General features: G+C 36.5%; 1 protein-coding gene across 1 annotated transcript in view; it reads left to right on the top strand.

The window, feature by feature from the left end:
- LOC307152094 (uncharacterized protein) overlaps positions 1-16483 on the top strand; it is a 35426-nt gene that overhangs the window by 7698 nt on the left and 11245 nt on the right. The window contains 14 exon segments of the mRNA XM_079860479.1: positions 864-990; positions 1206-1324; positions 1412-1608; positions 1693-1876; positions 1982-2147; positions 2626-2750; positions 2852-3160; positions 3292-3495; positions 3578-3703; positions 3799-3969; positions 4051-4158; positions 4162-4374; positions 4478-4609; positions 10718-10958. Of these exon segments, the coding sequence (XP_079716605.1) occupies positions 864-990; positions 1206-1324; positions 1412-1608; positions 1693-1876; positions 1982-2147; positions 2626-2750; positions 2852-3160; positions 3292-3495; positions 3578-3703; positions 3799-3969; positions 4051-4158; positions 4162-4374; positions 4478-4609; positions 10718-10958 (2422 nt within the window).

Below are 16483 nucleotides of genomic sequence, written 5' to 3' on the forward strand. Positions count from 1 at the left end.
TTTACGTTTTCTGAGAGGTGTACCTTCCTAAATCTTCCCTTTGTTCTAATAATCCATGAAAAATTGCCAATTTTCTTTACTCGCTTCTCAACGACTGGTGCTTCCCCTCAGCACAAGTTTTAATATTCATAGCGAATTCTCGATGGCTTAAGTTTGAACCAATGAAAGATGATTTTTAAACTCATGCTGATGTAAACAAAATGATCTTACTTGCACTGACTGACAGATCAACACAAAGCACAAAGACGCCTCTCAGACAGCACGCAATCCCAATATACACGTCCACAGAATTGCATTATTTCAAAATATCTGTCTTGGCGAATATTCACGTAAACCTTATCTGTTATGCCTTAAGTGAACGTTTGGTTAACTGTTGGGGAAAAACATCTGCTATGTAACATTATATTAGATACGTGCACTAAAGTAGGTCTCAATATACAGGCTGCTGTCTCATTAATGTTAATCAAACAATTGTGGTATCATGGAAAAAAAATTAATATATATTTTTCCTATAGATATTTGGTTTTGATTTGGTGTGTGCCAAATTTGGTGGTATTACCATGGATTTTAAGGTATGGTTGCTGGGTGATTTTGTTTTGGATCCTTCAGAAAACTTTAACTAGATTTTTCTCAAAATATACTTGCTGACTCTATTGACTTCAAATAGGTGTAGTGCAGTCCTTTTTTGTCTGATTCCAACAAATCATACATCATCATACATGAAGGTTTTTTGATAAGAATAAAAGTAAATAACAATAACTCATTTTTGAAAATGTGCTCATTGTGACTCATTTTGCCAGCACGGGTCACATACAGCAAGTCTTGAAGTTCTTTCAAATATCTAATGACTTTTGTATTTGCAGGGCAATCTTGAGAAGATGTGCCGCACACTTGAGGACCAACTTAGTGAAATTAAGTCCAAGAATGACGAGAACGTTCGTCAGTTAAATGATCTCAGTACTCAAAGTGCAAGATTTCAAACTGAAAATGGTAACTCATGAACAAATTCATATTATATCAAAAGTAATTAATGTCAATAATTAACAATAATTATCAACAATACTTAATCAAAAATAATAGTGTATTAAGATTGTTCAGCTGTAAATTTCTGACTGTAACACTGATACAATCTTACATCCATTTGTTTTTAAATAAACTGATAGAGACATAGAAAAGTCTGACACAGTGAATCTAAATCTATACAGGTGAGTTTGGCCGTCAGCTGGAGGAGAAGGAGGCTCTGGTTTCGCAGCTCACCAGAGGCAAACAAGCTTCCACTCAGCAAATTGAGGAGCTTAAGAGGCATATTGAAGAGGAGGTTAAGGTAATACAGCATAATCAATTCATGCACATACAATTACATTACTGTAGAGACAATAATACAATAATATTATGCAACTTTGTCCCTTAGGCTAAGAACGCACTGGCCCATGCTGTGCAATCTGCCCGTCATGACTGCGACCTGCTCCGTGAGCAGTTTGAGGAAGAGCAGGAGGCAAAGGCTGAGCTGCAGCGGGGAATGTCAAAGGCCAACAGTGAGGTTGCTCAGTGGAGAACCAAATATGAAACTGATGCCATCCAGCGCACTGAGGAGCTTGAAGAGTCCAAGTATGTATATTACTGTATAATATTCCAAACTCTCACAGCTATGTTATAGATTAGAATTAAAAAATAATGTGTATTACTTAACAGAAAGAAGCTGGCTCAGCGTCTGCAAGATGCAGAGGAACAAGTTGAGGCCGTAAACTCCAAATGTGCATCTCTGGAGAAGACCAAACAGAGACTCCAGGGTGAGGTGGAGGACCTCATGATCGATGTGGAGAGAGCCAATGGTTTGGCTGCCAACCTTGACAAGAAGCAGAGAAACTTTGACAAGGTAAACAGTTTTAGTCATATTATATTCTCTTTGTAAAGTATTGCTGGAATGGGCTTTGTTCAATATTTTTTAAACAAACTCTATCCTAAAATATCTCCACCAAAGGTCCTGGCAGAATGGAAGCAGAAATATGAGGAAGGTCAGGCCGAGCTGGAAGGTGCCCAGAAAGAGGCTCGTTCACTCAGTACTGAACTGTTCAAGATGAAGAACTCCTATGAGGAGAGTCTGGATCATCTGGAGACCCTCAAGAGAGAGAACAAGAATCTGCAGCGTAAGAATGAAACCGTTAAATTAGAAAAAAAAATTAAAGGGATTGTTCACCCAAAATGAAAATTATTTGACTAATTAGTGCCTCTCATGTCATTCCAAACTCGTGAGACTTTTGTTCATCTTCGGAACACAATTTAAGATCTTTTTGATGAAATCCGAGAGCTCAATTCATATGGATTAGTTTTATGATCTCTTTATAACCTTTTTGAAGAGTCAAAGAATCAATTATGTAGCTGTGTATGGAGGGACAGAAAACATTCAAATTTCATCAAAAAGATCTTCATTTGCGTTCCAAAGATGAACGAAAGTCTTACGGGTTTGTAATGACACGAGGGTGAGTAATTAATTAATGATAACATTTTCATTTTTGGGTGAACTATCCCTTTAAATGTTCTAATTCTCAGTGAACATTAAAAAGTAAGCGCATATGATTAATGCATGTGCATTATGATACATATTATATGTTTTTCTCTCTATAGAGGAAATTTCAGATCTGACAGAGCAGTTAGGTGAGACTGGTAAGAGCATCCATGAGCTGGAAAAGGCCAAGAAGACAGTGGAGACTGAGAAGTCAGAGATTCAGACGGCCCTGGAAGAGGCTGAAGTGAGTATTCTTGCTAGAACCATCATACTGTGTTGTTGTATTCATCAACACACTGTGTGTATTTTCATTCTTATATTTAAATGTTGTTTTATTTTTCATAGGGTACACTGGAGCATGAGGAGTCCAAGATTCTTCGAGTCCAGCTTGAGCTAAACCAGATCAAGGGAGAGATTGACAGGAAGATTGCAGAGAAGGATGAGGAGATGGAGCAGATCAAGAGGAACAGCCAGAGAGTCATTGAATCCATGCAGGGCACTCTGGACTCTGAAGTCAGGAGCAGGAATGATGCCCTGAGAATCAAGAAGAAGATGGAGGGAGACCTTAATGAGATGGAGATTCAGCTGAGCCACTCCAATCGCCAGGCTGCTGAGGCCCAGAAACAGCTCAGGAACGTTCAGGGACAACTCAAGGTATGCATAGGAATTCTTCTTTTTGACTTTGGGATGCATTCATATTTTTTTTTAAATAATCTAACATATGGTAAGTACAGCCTAGCAGAAATCACATCGAAAGCTCATTCTAAAGCTATTGTTATGTTCAGGATGCCCAACTGCACCTTGATGATGCCCAGAGAGGACAGGAAGACATGAAGGAGCAGGTGGCCATGGTGGAGCGCAGAAACACTCTGATGCAGTCTGAGATTGAGGAGCTGAGAGCTGCTCTGGAGCAGACAGAGAGAGGCCGCAAAGTGGCTGAACAAGAGCTGGTGGATATCAGTGAGCGTGTTGGGCTGCTGCACTCTCAGGTAAGGGCATTTTGTTTCCCTGAAATTAAGGGAATTGAGAGCATCATTCAAAATGTTCAAACTGTTGCTTTCCATTTTGTAGAACACAAGTCTCCTGAACACCAAGAAGAAGCTTGAGGCTGACCTTGTTCATGTCCAGAGTGAAGTTGATGACACTGTACAGGAAGCCAGAAATGCAGAGGAGAAGGCCAAGAAGGCCATCACTGATGTGAGCAACAGTAGCTGCCAAATGTTTCATAAGACGCTTACATACATTTTACATAAAAAATGTGGATCTAATGACTTTCTGTATTAATGCAAAAGGCTGCAATGATGGCAGAAGAGCTGAAGAAGGAGCAGGACACCAGTTCTCACCTTGAGAGGATGAAGAAGAATCTGGAGGTCACAGTGAAGGACCTGCAGCACCGTCTGGATGAGGCTGAGAGTCTGGCCATGAAAGGAGGAAAGAAACAACTCCAGAAGTTGGAGTCCAGAGTAAGCCTCTTTATAGTTATGATCTGGGCAAGGTGAAGTATGTTATATTATGATTTGTTTGAATAAAAATATGTTCTTTAGGTCCGTGAGCTTGAGGCTGAAGTTGAAGCTGAGCAGAGACGTGGAGCTGATGCTGTTAAAGGTGTCCGCAAATATGAGAGGAGAGTGAAAGAGCTCTCTTATCAGGTATGACCATATTCCTCACAAGTTTGTTCAGACAAAAGAGTCTGTATAATAGTGTATGCACTGACAATGCCTATTTTTAGTAAAGGATCAATGCTTAATTTTGTAAATGTGTATTTTTTGAAGACTGACGAGGACAAGAAGAACATCACCAGACTCCAGGATTTGGTTGACAAACTGCAGCTGAAGGTCAAAGTCTACAAGAGGCAGTCTGAAGAGGCGGTATGTAAAATCTAATAGAACATTTTGACACTGTAATTATTTATATTGGAATGCTAATTTGATGAAACGTGATACATGAACCATATATAAAAAAAACCTTTAGGAGGAGCAAGGCAATGTTCACCTGTCCAAGTTGAGGAAGGTGCAGCATGAGCTTGAGGAGGCTGAGGAGCGTGCTGACATTTCTGAGTCTCAGGTCAACAAGCTCAAAGTAAAGAGCCGTGATGCTGGAAAGGTTAGACCAAGTAGATGAGTTTTTTGCATTATTTATTCAACTTGTTTATCCAAATATATGAACTCTTAGAAGTAGTAGTGGAACTATAATAATTGCATTTTGCTGATGTTACATATCTTGTATGACATTTGCACATCTGTATTCTCTTCATTATGTAAAGTGAAGAACATTTTTGTTAATAAGACTAATGTTTAACTCTTCCTTCTTTCCCAGGCCAAAGAAGAATGAATCTTTAACACTTGAAAGGAGCATTAAAGTCATATAATATGAATGTTTAATGTAAAAGTACCTTTCTTAATAAAACTGTTTATTTCAGCAAATAATTAGCCTTCATGTGATTTTTCAACAAGATACACTAGTACAACACTAATATCGGATCTATATGATTTCGTTAAACCTTATTATTCACATCACAAGTGTGCTGAGTATCAAGAGTGTCTTGAAACCAAATTTGAACTTTTAAAGGTTCCATAAAAGTTCAAAAGGTTTCATAAAATTTAATCCTCATGTTTACTGAATGCATTCGCTCAAACATTTCCGCTATAAAGTTTCCACCCTGGACTGATGTTATTGACTATTGCAATATTCTGTGAACTAGCCTTCCAGTTAGCACAATTAAGCCTCTACAGATGATCCAGAGATCTAAAAATTAAATATAATACCTGGAAAAAGCTCATTAAATTATATTATATTATAATATATATTATATATATATATATTTATTATAATTATATTTAATATAATATAATTTAATTAATTTATAATATAATGCTTTAATGCATTTATAATATAATACCCTATAATGAGCAAGCAACAAGGTATTTTTCTGAAATACAAAAATATGAGTGAATGACACGTGTGGAGTACTATGATGTATCACACAATGCTCCCACACCAAGCACTGAATGAGCCAGAGATGGCTCAGCCACATCCAGTCTATAATATCTCTCAAATGTTTGCGGTGATGCCCAGCTCCAAATGTCCTAAATAGACACCCCTGAACAGTGCCCAAGAGGTAACCATTCCTGGAGTGAGCTCGAAGTCCTGATAAATATTGTAAACTTTTGCGTCTTTGTAACACATTACAATCGCGTTTATCACTCAGTGAGAGAGTGGTAAAACGAAATGGGTCCCCCCTTATAATTGTCAGCACAAGAGACGAAGAGCGGACTGCTCTTTCGTAAACTCATCCTCTGCACGTAAGTGCGGGCACAGATAGTTTAACCGCTCTTCTTCTGATGTAGAAAAAGGTAGAACAAACTCTTCGATCCACCCACTGAAAACCGCATACAGTGAGAATTTACAGACAAAGCGTGTAATTCACTCACCCGCTTTGATGTAGTGAGAGCAAGCAGTAAAGCTGTCTTTAAAGAAAGACACTGTAAATCAATACTCTTTAATGGTTCAATAGGGGGCTGGAAGAACACGTCCAGAACCACAGATAAATCCCAGGATGGGATCAGAGACTTAGTGACCGGAAGTAACCATCTCACACCCTCATAAATCGTTATATTGTATTATGGGGTGCTAGCTTATTGTTTCTGAATCCAGCCCCAAATGACAAGCTGAGATGAACTTTTACTGTTGAAAAGGCTCTACCTTTATCTAATAGTTCCTGCAGAAAGCAGAGAACATCTGATACAGAGCATAAGAACGAAAGGATTCATCTCTCTGCGCACCATCGTTCAAAAACGTCTCGGGTTACGACTGTAACTCTTGTTCCCTGAGAACAGGGAACGAGACACTGCGTCCTGAGACACTTTGGGGAACGCCTCAGCATGACTGATGACTGAAGTTCAGTATAATCACTGCAATCGTATTGGCCGGCGACAGCCATGACGTCGATACTAGTGTGACCAGGAAGTTTAAAAGGGTGCCTGGAGAACATCCATTTCTTCATCTGAAGGGACTGTGCAGGCAGCCTGGAGGCATGGCGATGAGACGCATTGTGTTTTCAGATCATCCGTGCTTCTTCAGCAGTGTAGAGAGAGTGTGCGCGCATGGTTGCCAGATACTATTGAAAAGACCGGGTAAAAAACTTGTTCTTTTAACAGAAAAGCTCTGACTGGGGGTTTAAATGATTGAAATCTGGCAACCGTAAGAATGAAGCTCGTAAAAACAGTCAATGTGTTGTCGTCTCCTTTATATGACAAAAACAAGTAAGACTTAAGTTAGCACTTTTAAACATCCGCTCACTTAAAAATAAATCACTTCTAGTCAACAACTTAATAACCACAAACAACCTGGATTTTATGCTTCTAAAGGAAACCTGGATAGAAGACAGCTGCAGTGCAACAGTCCTCAATGAAATATCCCCTCCTAACTTTACTTTTATGAGTGTCTGCAGAGCTGTTAGGAGAGGTGGGGGTCTAGCTGCTCTTTTTAAAGATATCTATCAATATAAGCAAATATCATTTGGGAATTACCCGTCTTTCGAATATCTGGGTATTGTGTTAAAAGGTGCTCCACGCATTTTACTTATCATTATTTACAAGCCTCCAAAATACTCTTCAGCCTTTGCTGAGGATTTTACAGAACTGTTATCAACAATTACCTCAGAGTTTGACTGTTTTGCCATTGCTGGAGATTTTAACATTCACATAGATAATGCAGAAACCAATATGGCAAAAGAAATCAAAACTGTTTTAAAAACTTTTGATCTGACTCAACATGTACATGGACCCACACACAATCGTGGACACACACTAGATTTACTTATCAGTAAGGGTCTAAACATTGAATTGATTGTTATTAAGGATGTAGCACTGTCCGATTATTTCTGTATTTTCTTTGATATATTGATCTCTCCTGCCACTGAAGCTAGATCAGTGTCTGTCAAGAAGAGATGCTTAAATGAGAACACAAATGTACTATTTATGAAGGCTATATCTTTAACACCAAGCATATCTGCTGACTCTGTTGATTTTCTCCTTGATTCTTTTAACTCAAAAGTCACTTTTGAATTGCCATTCTGTATGAAATGTGCTATATAAATAAACTTGCCTTGCCTTGCCTTGACGAAATTAACACTGCAGCTTAGCAATGAAAAAGTACATGCAGCACCTTGGGAAGAAAAACACCTTGGCAAGAATTCTAAAATTGTAAAATTAAAAAAATTCTGAGAAAGCCAACTGTAGCTGCACAGTAAAAGGGAGAGAAGCTTAAAAGGCTGCTGGATCAACGATGGACTGGACACCTTGAGACGGTGTCCGTGGTGCTGAAATCGCACGACACGCTTGTGGATTATCTGAATGAAATCACAACCACAAGAAAAGGTGCTGACGTAAAAATTGAACCTGTTGGACTTCACAAGGCCATCACAGAACCGACTTTCAAATTTCTTGCCTGTGTGATGTACAAAGTTTTGGGCCTGATGGATCCATCGAATAGGATGCAGCAAGCTGAACAAACGTATATATTGACGGCAATTCGGCTCATTGCATTGAAAGTCTATGATCAGATGCAGAGTTTGCGAAAGACTACATTGTGGATGAAAGGGTTGGTCACCGTGAAGTGCAAGCGGCAGTTTTCTAGCATTATTGACTATATAGCGAATGCAACTACATGGCTGCTTTGGATGCACTGGACCCTGGTAGTGAGAACGTTTTAAATGCGGGGAAAGTGAAAGTACTACTGGATTTAACGAACGCCAAAATGGTGGAGTCTCAGTTCACCGTTGCACGTCAGTGTTGGCAAACACTGTGCACAGGCCAGGACGAGAAAGTGACGTTGTTCAAACTTCTTTCAAATAACTCCAGTGTTTTCCAAGCCATGCCAGTGGTGCTGACTGCCTTAAAACACACACTAACATTTGGGGTCTCGACTGCTATGTGCGAGAACTCTCTCAACGCTGAAGAATGTATTTTCTGAGCGCAGACGCAGCATGTTGCATAGACGAAAAGCACATTTGATCCAGCTGGCATTTGAAAATGACCTAAGTAGAAAATTCAGAGACGAATTGAAAGAGTTACTGCTGAGGAGGTTTCACTCATTGAAGAGAAGATTGCAGCTCTACTGAGGCTAAAGGTACGATTAAATATTTTGCTTGTGATTTAAAATGTTTGATAATTAGTCGCAGTTGTCAGCGTTATATTGTCTTTGTAGCGGTTCAGGTTGTTTTAATCGTAATATTCCGTTAAACGGGCATGTGGGTTAAGCAGGCATACATTGCTTTTGGTGGTGTTGTTGTGCCGTGGTAACGTGATTGTGTAGGCTTTATATACACTGCATATCTGGTGATCGCCCCCTCTCGGTATTTCAGACGCCCCCTCATCAGCGCTTGGCTGGCGCCATGCCTTACTTTTTTCTTTTCTTTTTTTGTATGTGATATAATCACTGTCTGTCTGCCTGTTCATGATATTATCCTGATTGTATATTTGTTACTGTCAATATTATGTAAAGCTGTGGGCCCCTTGTACTCATTCCCAACTTTCCCCCTACAAGCAATGCCTCCGGCTGTGATGCTGGAAATGTAAGATTGAATACATCAGTGTTTCCAAACCTTTTTTCAGTCAAGGCACCCTTTGAAAATTTGAAAAAATGTGTGGCACCCTAGTGTTATCACATACTACTTTGATACTATACCTTGAAATGAAATGTATCGGTTTTCAATACTACAGGGAAGAATTTCCGTATATAGGCCTACTGTCATATAGCCTAGATATTTTTTAATATTATAAAAAAATTGTTCATCCATTTAAAGTCAAGGAAATCATTAATTTCTTCTGAAGAGATCACTTTACATGATGGCATATTTAATTAAGGCTTTTATTCATATATAAACATTGCTCAATTACCATTGCAAATCTCACCTAAATGTTTGCTCACTCAGTGTATTTGTGTTTTTATATTGGGATAATTTTGTTATAATTGCACAAGATAGCTTGTTTTTAATATATTTTATAATGTAATAATTTCACAGTTAATCTCCAAATTAATGTAGAAACAACATAAAGGCATTGTTTAATGGCATCTTTTTATGAATGAAGGCCAGTATCACCAATAGGCTACTGCTACTGATGTCTTCAATTATTATTGTTTTTAAATAAAACAAAATAATTATCACCATTCTACACAACAGTATTCATAATTGAAAGCAATCAATTTGAAAATTTATTAGGCTCCAAATAAATATAACAACTTTTTATTTAAGTGAACTTAAAACAATCTTCACATAAGTCCATAATAAATGTCATATTGACCTGTGCCCACCTGTCTACATAGGAAATACACAGAAACTGAATAAAGTTATCAAACACTTTACAGTCTTCACTGCATAAATTATAAATTAAATATAGATTAATCCGTATTAAAGCTACAAGTGTTCTTTAGTCAAGAGCAGCGAGTCATTTTCTCTGTTACTTTGTGTTCTTTGATTCTGCTGTCACTGCTGCACATGTAAATCTCACACGCGTCCCGTTCTCTCACAACTCTTAACGTTAATTTAAGACTTTATTTAACTAATTTAAGACTGCTCTCATGAGGATACTCAACAAAACAGACATTTTGGCATAACTGTGTTATTATACGTTCAAGTGCAAAAGATAAGTCGATTCTGGCGCGCGGTGCGCCGTGTGTGTGTGTGTGTCAGCAGGACATTCACAGACAGCGCTCTCATTTGTCTTTTCGCGCTTGTATGTTTAAAAGCATTTGCATGAAGAAGAACATGATTATGTAACGCTAGCCAAAGGATGACAGAAAAAACAACGGATACCAAGATGTCAAGATGGCGGCGTGAGTGTTTGGTGCAGACTGTCTGCTAATTATGGAATTATTTGCTTTCAACTAATTTTGCGATAAGTATTATATTGAATCTGAAAGCCTACAAACAAAGTTTTCGCTGATTATTGATTTAGGCAAGCTCTACAATGGAGCAGTCAGCTCTGGTCTGTGCAAGTACTACAATGGAGCAGTCCGCGTCAAACAAATTCCTCTTGGACGCACTGCAACAACTAAAGTCCGAAATGATTAATTCCCATTTTGATGTAAAGATGGACAATCTACAGATGAACTTAGACACAATAAAGCTTTCCCTATCAAACCTGGGAGAACATATATCGGAGCTTGAACAAAGAGTCAGTGGCAACGAGGATAATATATCTTGGAAAGCGTATCAAAACACTTGAGAGTGAAAACGCTTACCTGCGGGACAAGGTGGATGATGCCGAGAATCGTAACAGGGTTTATAACCTGCGCTTTATTCATGTTCCCGAGGAGTCGGAGGGCAAGGACACATGTGGATTTATTTCCAGTCTGATCCAGCAGCTATTCGGGAAAGAAAGCTTTACTATTCCCCCAGCTATAGAGAGGGCTCACCGTTCTCCAATGCATCAGGCCAAGGGTGATTATGGTGAAGTGTCTCAGACAGTCTCCTTGATAGGCATAAAATCCTCCGAAAAAACAACTTGAGTATAACGGTGATCGTATCCATATATTTCCTGACTTTAGTGCTGCTTTGCTTAGCAAGCGACGTCAATTCGATGACATCAAGAAACAACCCCAACAACGTAAATTGGAATAATACTCTGATTTACCCGGCCACTCTCAGGATTATCTTCAATGGGAAACCTCTTCTGTTCAAAACTCCAGCAGAAGCGAACTGTTTTCTACAGGGTGCTGTAAAACGCTGACTGACTTTACTTATTGACTTTACTTTATTCGAGGGAGCTTGCTGCAAAATGGTGTAATTTGTAATTGCCTATAGCCTAGATCTTTTTTTTTTTTTTTTTTTGAAGGCTTTGAATTGATTTGAATTGAATAGATGAGAAACGACATCACTTTAATTATCCCCTTGCTTTAAGCAAATTGTGTTCTATAAACCCTTGCTGATAAAAAGTTGAAGCATATTCCCCTTAGTTATGGTGAGATTTATTTATTTTTATAATGTTACTAGAATGGGCTCTTTTGTTTTGTTCATATTGGGAGTTTAAGAAGTAAATGATATAAATACAACATTCAGTATATATTGGCAGATAGTCTGTTTCCCTTTTCCCTTTTTTATTTTTTATTTTCAATGTTCTGGACCAGGCAGTCTGTGCTTGTTTATGTGTGCTTAGAGAAACGAGTGTGGATGTGTGTGTGTGTGTCTATGTGTGTTGCTCTTCCATCCAATCCCATGTCCCTCTCTCTTATCTACTTCTGGATGACTATGGTTAAAGGCTTATTAGTTATTCACTTAAATTCTACCTCATAAAATTGATCTTCTTAGAGCATGGCTCTCTTATAACAATCCTGCTGTTATTACTCTGTCTGAAACTTGGTTAAATAGTAATGTACGTGATGATGAAATAAATCTTGATGGCTATAATGTATATAGAGCAGACAGAGGCAGTCGTGGTGGAGGAGTTGCTACTTATGTTTCTGCAAGTTTATCTTCTGAACTTATTATTGCAAGTGAAAGCCCCATGCATTTTGAATGCCTTTTTGTTAAAATATGTTTTCATCAAAACAAACGGTTGATCATAGGAAACGTATACAGACCCCCTAACTCTCCATCCGAATCAATAAATAATATTCTTCTTAGTACTATTAATTCTTTAAATTGTTTTGACGAAATTATAGTATTGGGAGATTTCAATCGAAATTGGCTTGATAGGTCCTCTTTGAAAGAGAGGAATCAGTTTGAAAGCCTAAATCTTACTCAATTAATACGAGAGCCTACACTGTAAAAAATTATTGTAATTTTAACAGTAAAAGACTGTAAAAATGCTACAGTGAAAAACTGTTAATTGGTTAACAGAAAGTTTCCGTACTATATACGGTAAATAACTGTGATAGATCTAATGGTACTTTTAATGTCATTTTACTGTAAAATACCGTTAAATTTACAGTTTTTGGAAGTAAAAACGAACAAATCATTGTATAATTTACAGTGAAAAAATGTAAATTGACATTCCCACAATTCCCTGCGTGACACTTCACATTTGATGTATTTTTGTTGAAATAACTATGTTTCGTCATAGTTTTCTTAGTTTTTTTTATAATCAGTTATGTACATTAGGGTTTTATGTTACATTTAATGTTGTTAAATTAATGTTTATTGTATTTTAAAAATTTCATGTGTGTTACCATGATGGTGTTTAATGTTTGTGTGAATGACACTGTGCAGATTCTATAGATATTTATATGAACTTTCTTGTGGAAAAAATACTTGTGATGAGCTTTGATTAATCATGTAACTCTCATTACTGCTGATATTATTGGTTTGTCAGTGTAATACTATGGTACAAAACAGATATTAATACTTCAATAGGTTGGTAATTAACATTATATCATATTACTAAAATCCAATGTTAAATATACATGTTTAAAATGTTAAATTTACATGTAACTCCGTAAGTATGTTTACGGTGTGATGTGTTTTTTACAGTATTGTTCTGGTAACCAGTTTTTTTCCGTAAAAACAACGGGATTTTTTTTACAGTGTACCAGAGTGGAGGGGAACTCCAGGTCTCTCTTAGACTGGATCCTGGTCACGCATCCCGATAGAATTGCTGATTCAGGTGTTTTATCTGATTGCTTCAGTGACCATTCAGTTATCTTTTGTATCTGGAAAATAAGGTTACCTCGTCTACCTCCTAAAATAATCAAGGTAAGACAATTTAAAAATATGAATAATGATGCACTTATTCAAGATTTGTTATGTATTAATTGGAACAGGATGGAATTAATTCCTTATGTTGATGATGCCTGGAATTTCTTTTATACTGAGGTATTAAAAGTTATAGATAAACATGCTCCATGGGCATCAGTCAAAGTGAAGGGTAGACATCTACCATGGATTGCTGGTGACTTAATATATCTCTTTAAGCAAAGGGACAAGGCCTGGGAAAGATACCATTTAACAAAAGATCTGGCAGATTGGATTGAATATAAGCGATTAATAAATGTATGTACTGTTAAAACAAGAAATGCCAAATCTGACTATTATAAAAATTCACTATCAAATGATTTTACAAATCCAAAACATTTTTGGAAAAAACTTAATTGCCTGTTGAATAAATCTAATAAGAATTCACTTGTAAAACTAAGAATAAATAATAATATTATAAGTGATCCAATCAGCACTTTTCTTCTGTTTGTAATTTACGTCCACCTGATTTCTGTTACTCCAACCCCGTAAATAATGTAGCAAACAGTTCTTTCTCATTTACCACAATTCTTCCTACTGAGGTACAGCAGGCAATCTCCGAAATTAAATCTGGAAGTGGTGTTGGTATAGATGGTCTGGAGATAAAGTTTATTAAGATTGCCTCTCATGTTCTAGCATATCCATTATGTGATCTATTTAATTTATCTATATCTACTTGGAAAGTTCCAGTCATGTGGAAGTGTGCTAGAGTAACACCTTTATACAAAAGTGGTGATCCTCTTGATCCTAACAATTACAGACCAATCTCAATTATTAGTAATGTAGTAAAAGTATTTGAAAAAATTATATTCAAGAGATTGTTTAAATACATTGAGTTTTCTATTTTTTGTCCAAACCAATCAGGTTTTAGGCCCAATTACTCCACCACTACTGCTCTTACAAAATTTGTTAACGATGCTACATCCTCTTTGGACAATAATATGTCCACTGGAGCAATATTTATAGATCTTACCAAAGCGTTTGATCTGGTTGATCATTATATTCTCCTTGATAAATTATATAACATTGGTCTCTCTGAACAGTCCATTTTATGGTTTAACTCACATCTTCACTACAGACGTCAGTGTGTAATTTTCAATGGTGCTCTCTCTCAGTTCATGATAATGGAAAAGGGTGTGCAACAAGGTTCTTGTTTAGGTCCTCTTTTATTTTCTATTTTCATTAATGACCTCCCACAAATGTGCTCTGACAGTCCAATTCTCTTGTATGCTGATGATACAGTTATTTATTCTTCAAAACGTGATATTAATTCGATTCAATCCTCACTGCAATTTGCAAACTGATTTTAATACTATTCAAAAGTGGTTCTCGGATAATGGACTTATACTGAATAAAAGTAAGTCATATAGTATGTTGTTTTCCACTAAGTCTGTCCCTATTATTATTATTTTTATGTTATTTATTTATTTATTATTATTATTATTATTTTTTTCACTAATGCACCTTCTCTCTCATTAATGCCCTTAGTAAGAGATTATGTATGCATGTATGTTTGAGAGCATATGTGCATGTATATGTATGTGTACATGTGTATGTACAGTATGTATGTGGTATGTAGGTAGGTATGTATGTATGCATGTGTGTATGCATGTGTATATAGGTATGTATTTTTGTATATGTATGTATATGTAGGTTATATATTTGTTTGTTTTGGTGGCTTCGTCAAATATGGTTCTCTCCTGTAATATCTTAATATCATACTATACTGTTTATGTGAATACACTTGGGACAGGTTGGGGTGGTTGGTTGTGAGGAAGAGCTTTATGCGAGTGTGTAAGTGTTTGGTGCTATCTTGAGGACCCCCTCGAAAACGAGATGTTCCATCTCAAGGGGTTATATCCTCCAATAAAATGAATTGAATTAAATTGATACTGCGTTAATTGAGTTAAATATTTAAAAACATTAATCGCATGCGTTACTGTTGACAGCAGCATAACCGGTTGGGAAACGCTGGAATAGATTAATTCAGTGTTTTTAATCAAATACAAGTGAGTCTTTAAAACCTTAAAATGAGCAATGATTTTAAAAAAATCCTTTAGGTCCTTTTATTCATACACCACAATATCTTTGCCATTTGAGGTTAGACGTTCTTTACTGTTGTGATGACTAATTGCAACAATACTTTGTCATTTGTTCCATGTTAACTTAAAATTCATGTTAAAGTATAAACTTTGAATGAGTCCAAATTATTGTACCACTTCTAATTAAGTTTAAAGATGTCTAACATTAAAATATGGAAACATTGCAATAAACAGAAATAAAAATGGAAACACAGCAGTGTTCACGACAAAGCAAATGGAAGATTCACTGAATCTTTCCACTCATTGAGCAATATAGTCTACCCATCCCAATCATAAAAAACATTAGGTATAAATAGACACTAGACTCATACGTTGGGAGGGAGCTTTTATGGTATTATATAACGAGCCAGCTTGGATGGCGATCTTCCATGCAGTCAATCACTTTTAAGGCCATTTCTGTTATACATGCTTGACTTTGTGAAAAATATTAGATATCAAATGTGTCTTTATATGTTTGTTTTAATATTATTCCAATTTAATCTGCAACTGAAAATAATTCCCCACAAATTAAAATCAATAGATTGTTTTTTCTTGTCAATCAATTAAAAATGAAATATTTATGAAGTATAAATGTAAAAAGATATTTAAAAATATGTAAATTAAAAATATATATATATGATTATGACTATGACTATCATGTAATTTATTTAAATTATGGACACATTATCAAACTATTGCATTGTCAAAGTTATGTGATACCTATAACTGATGTGCAAAATGATGTCATATCTGTTGATGACTGAGAATAGGTGTAGCTTCTTACCATAAATTAGGACTCTAAAGCTTATCCATTTATAGCCTCTGCTTAGTGTGCAAATTGACCTCAATATAAGTTTTGAGGAGAGCACAGCCGGTCTCATAGGAGCCTAGAGGAGTTGCTGCTTGTGGTAAGAAGCTGAAAGACTTTGCATTTGATGTTGTTATTAGTATGAGATTATACTAAGTGAATTGATATGACAGAAAAAGTCTTTAAAAAGATACTATTACCATATATGCCTAAATGTAGTTTTTTTTTAACTGAATTCCTTTACAGGGTGTTAAAATTTCATCTGGTCTTCAAAAGGAGGAAGGTAGGTGGTAGCAACACACTGCATGACTGCATTAAAAAGACGTGGTTGAATATTAGCATGTTTTCAGATGCAT

This window comes from Squalius cephalus (genome assembly GCF_949319135.1).
Source record: "Squalius cephalus genome assembly, chromosome: 24".
NCBI classification, from domain to species: domain Eukaryota; kingdom Metazoa; phylum Chordata; class Actinopteri; order Cypriniformes; family Leuciscidae; genus Squalius; species Squalius cephalus.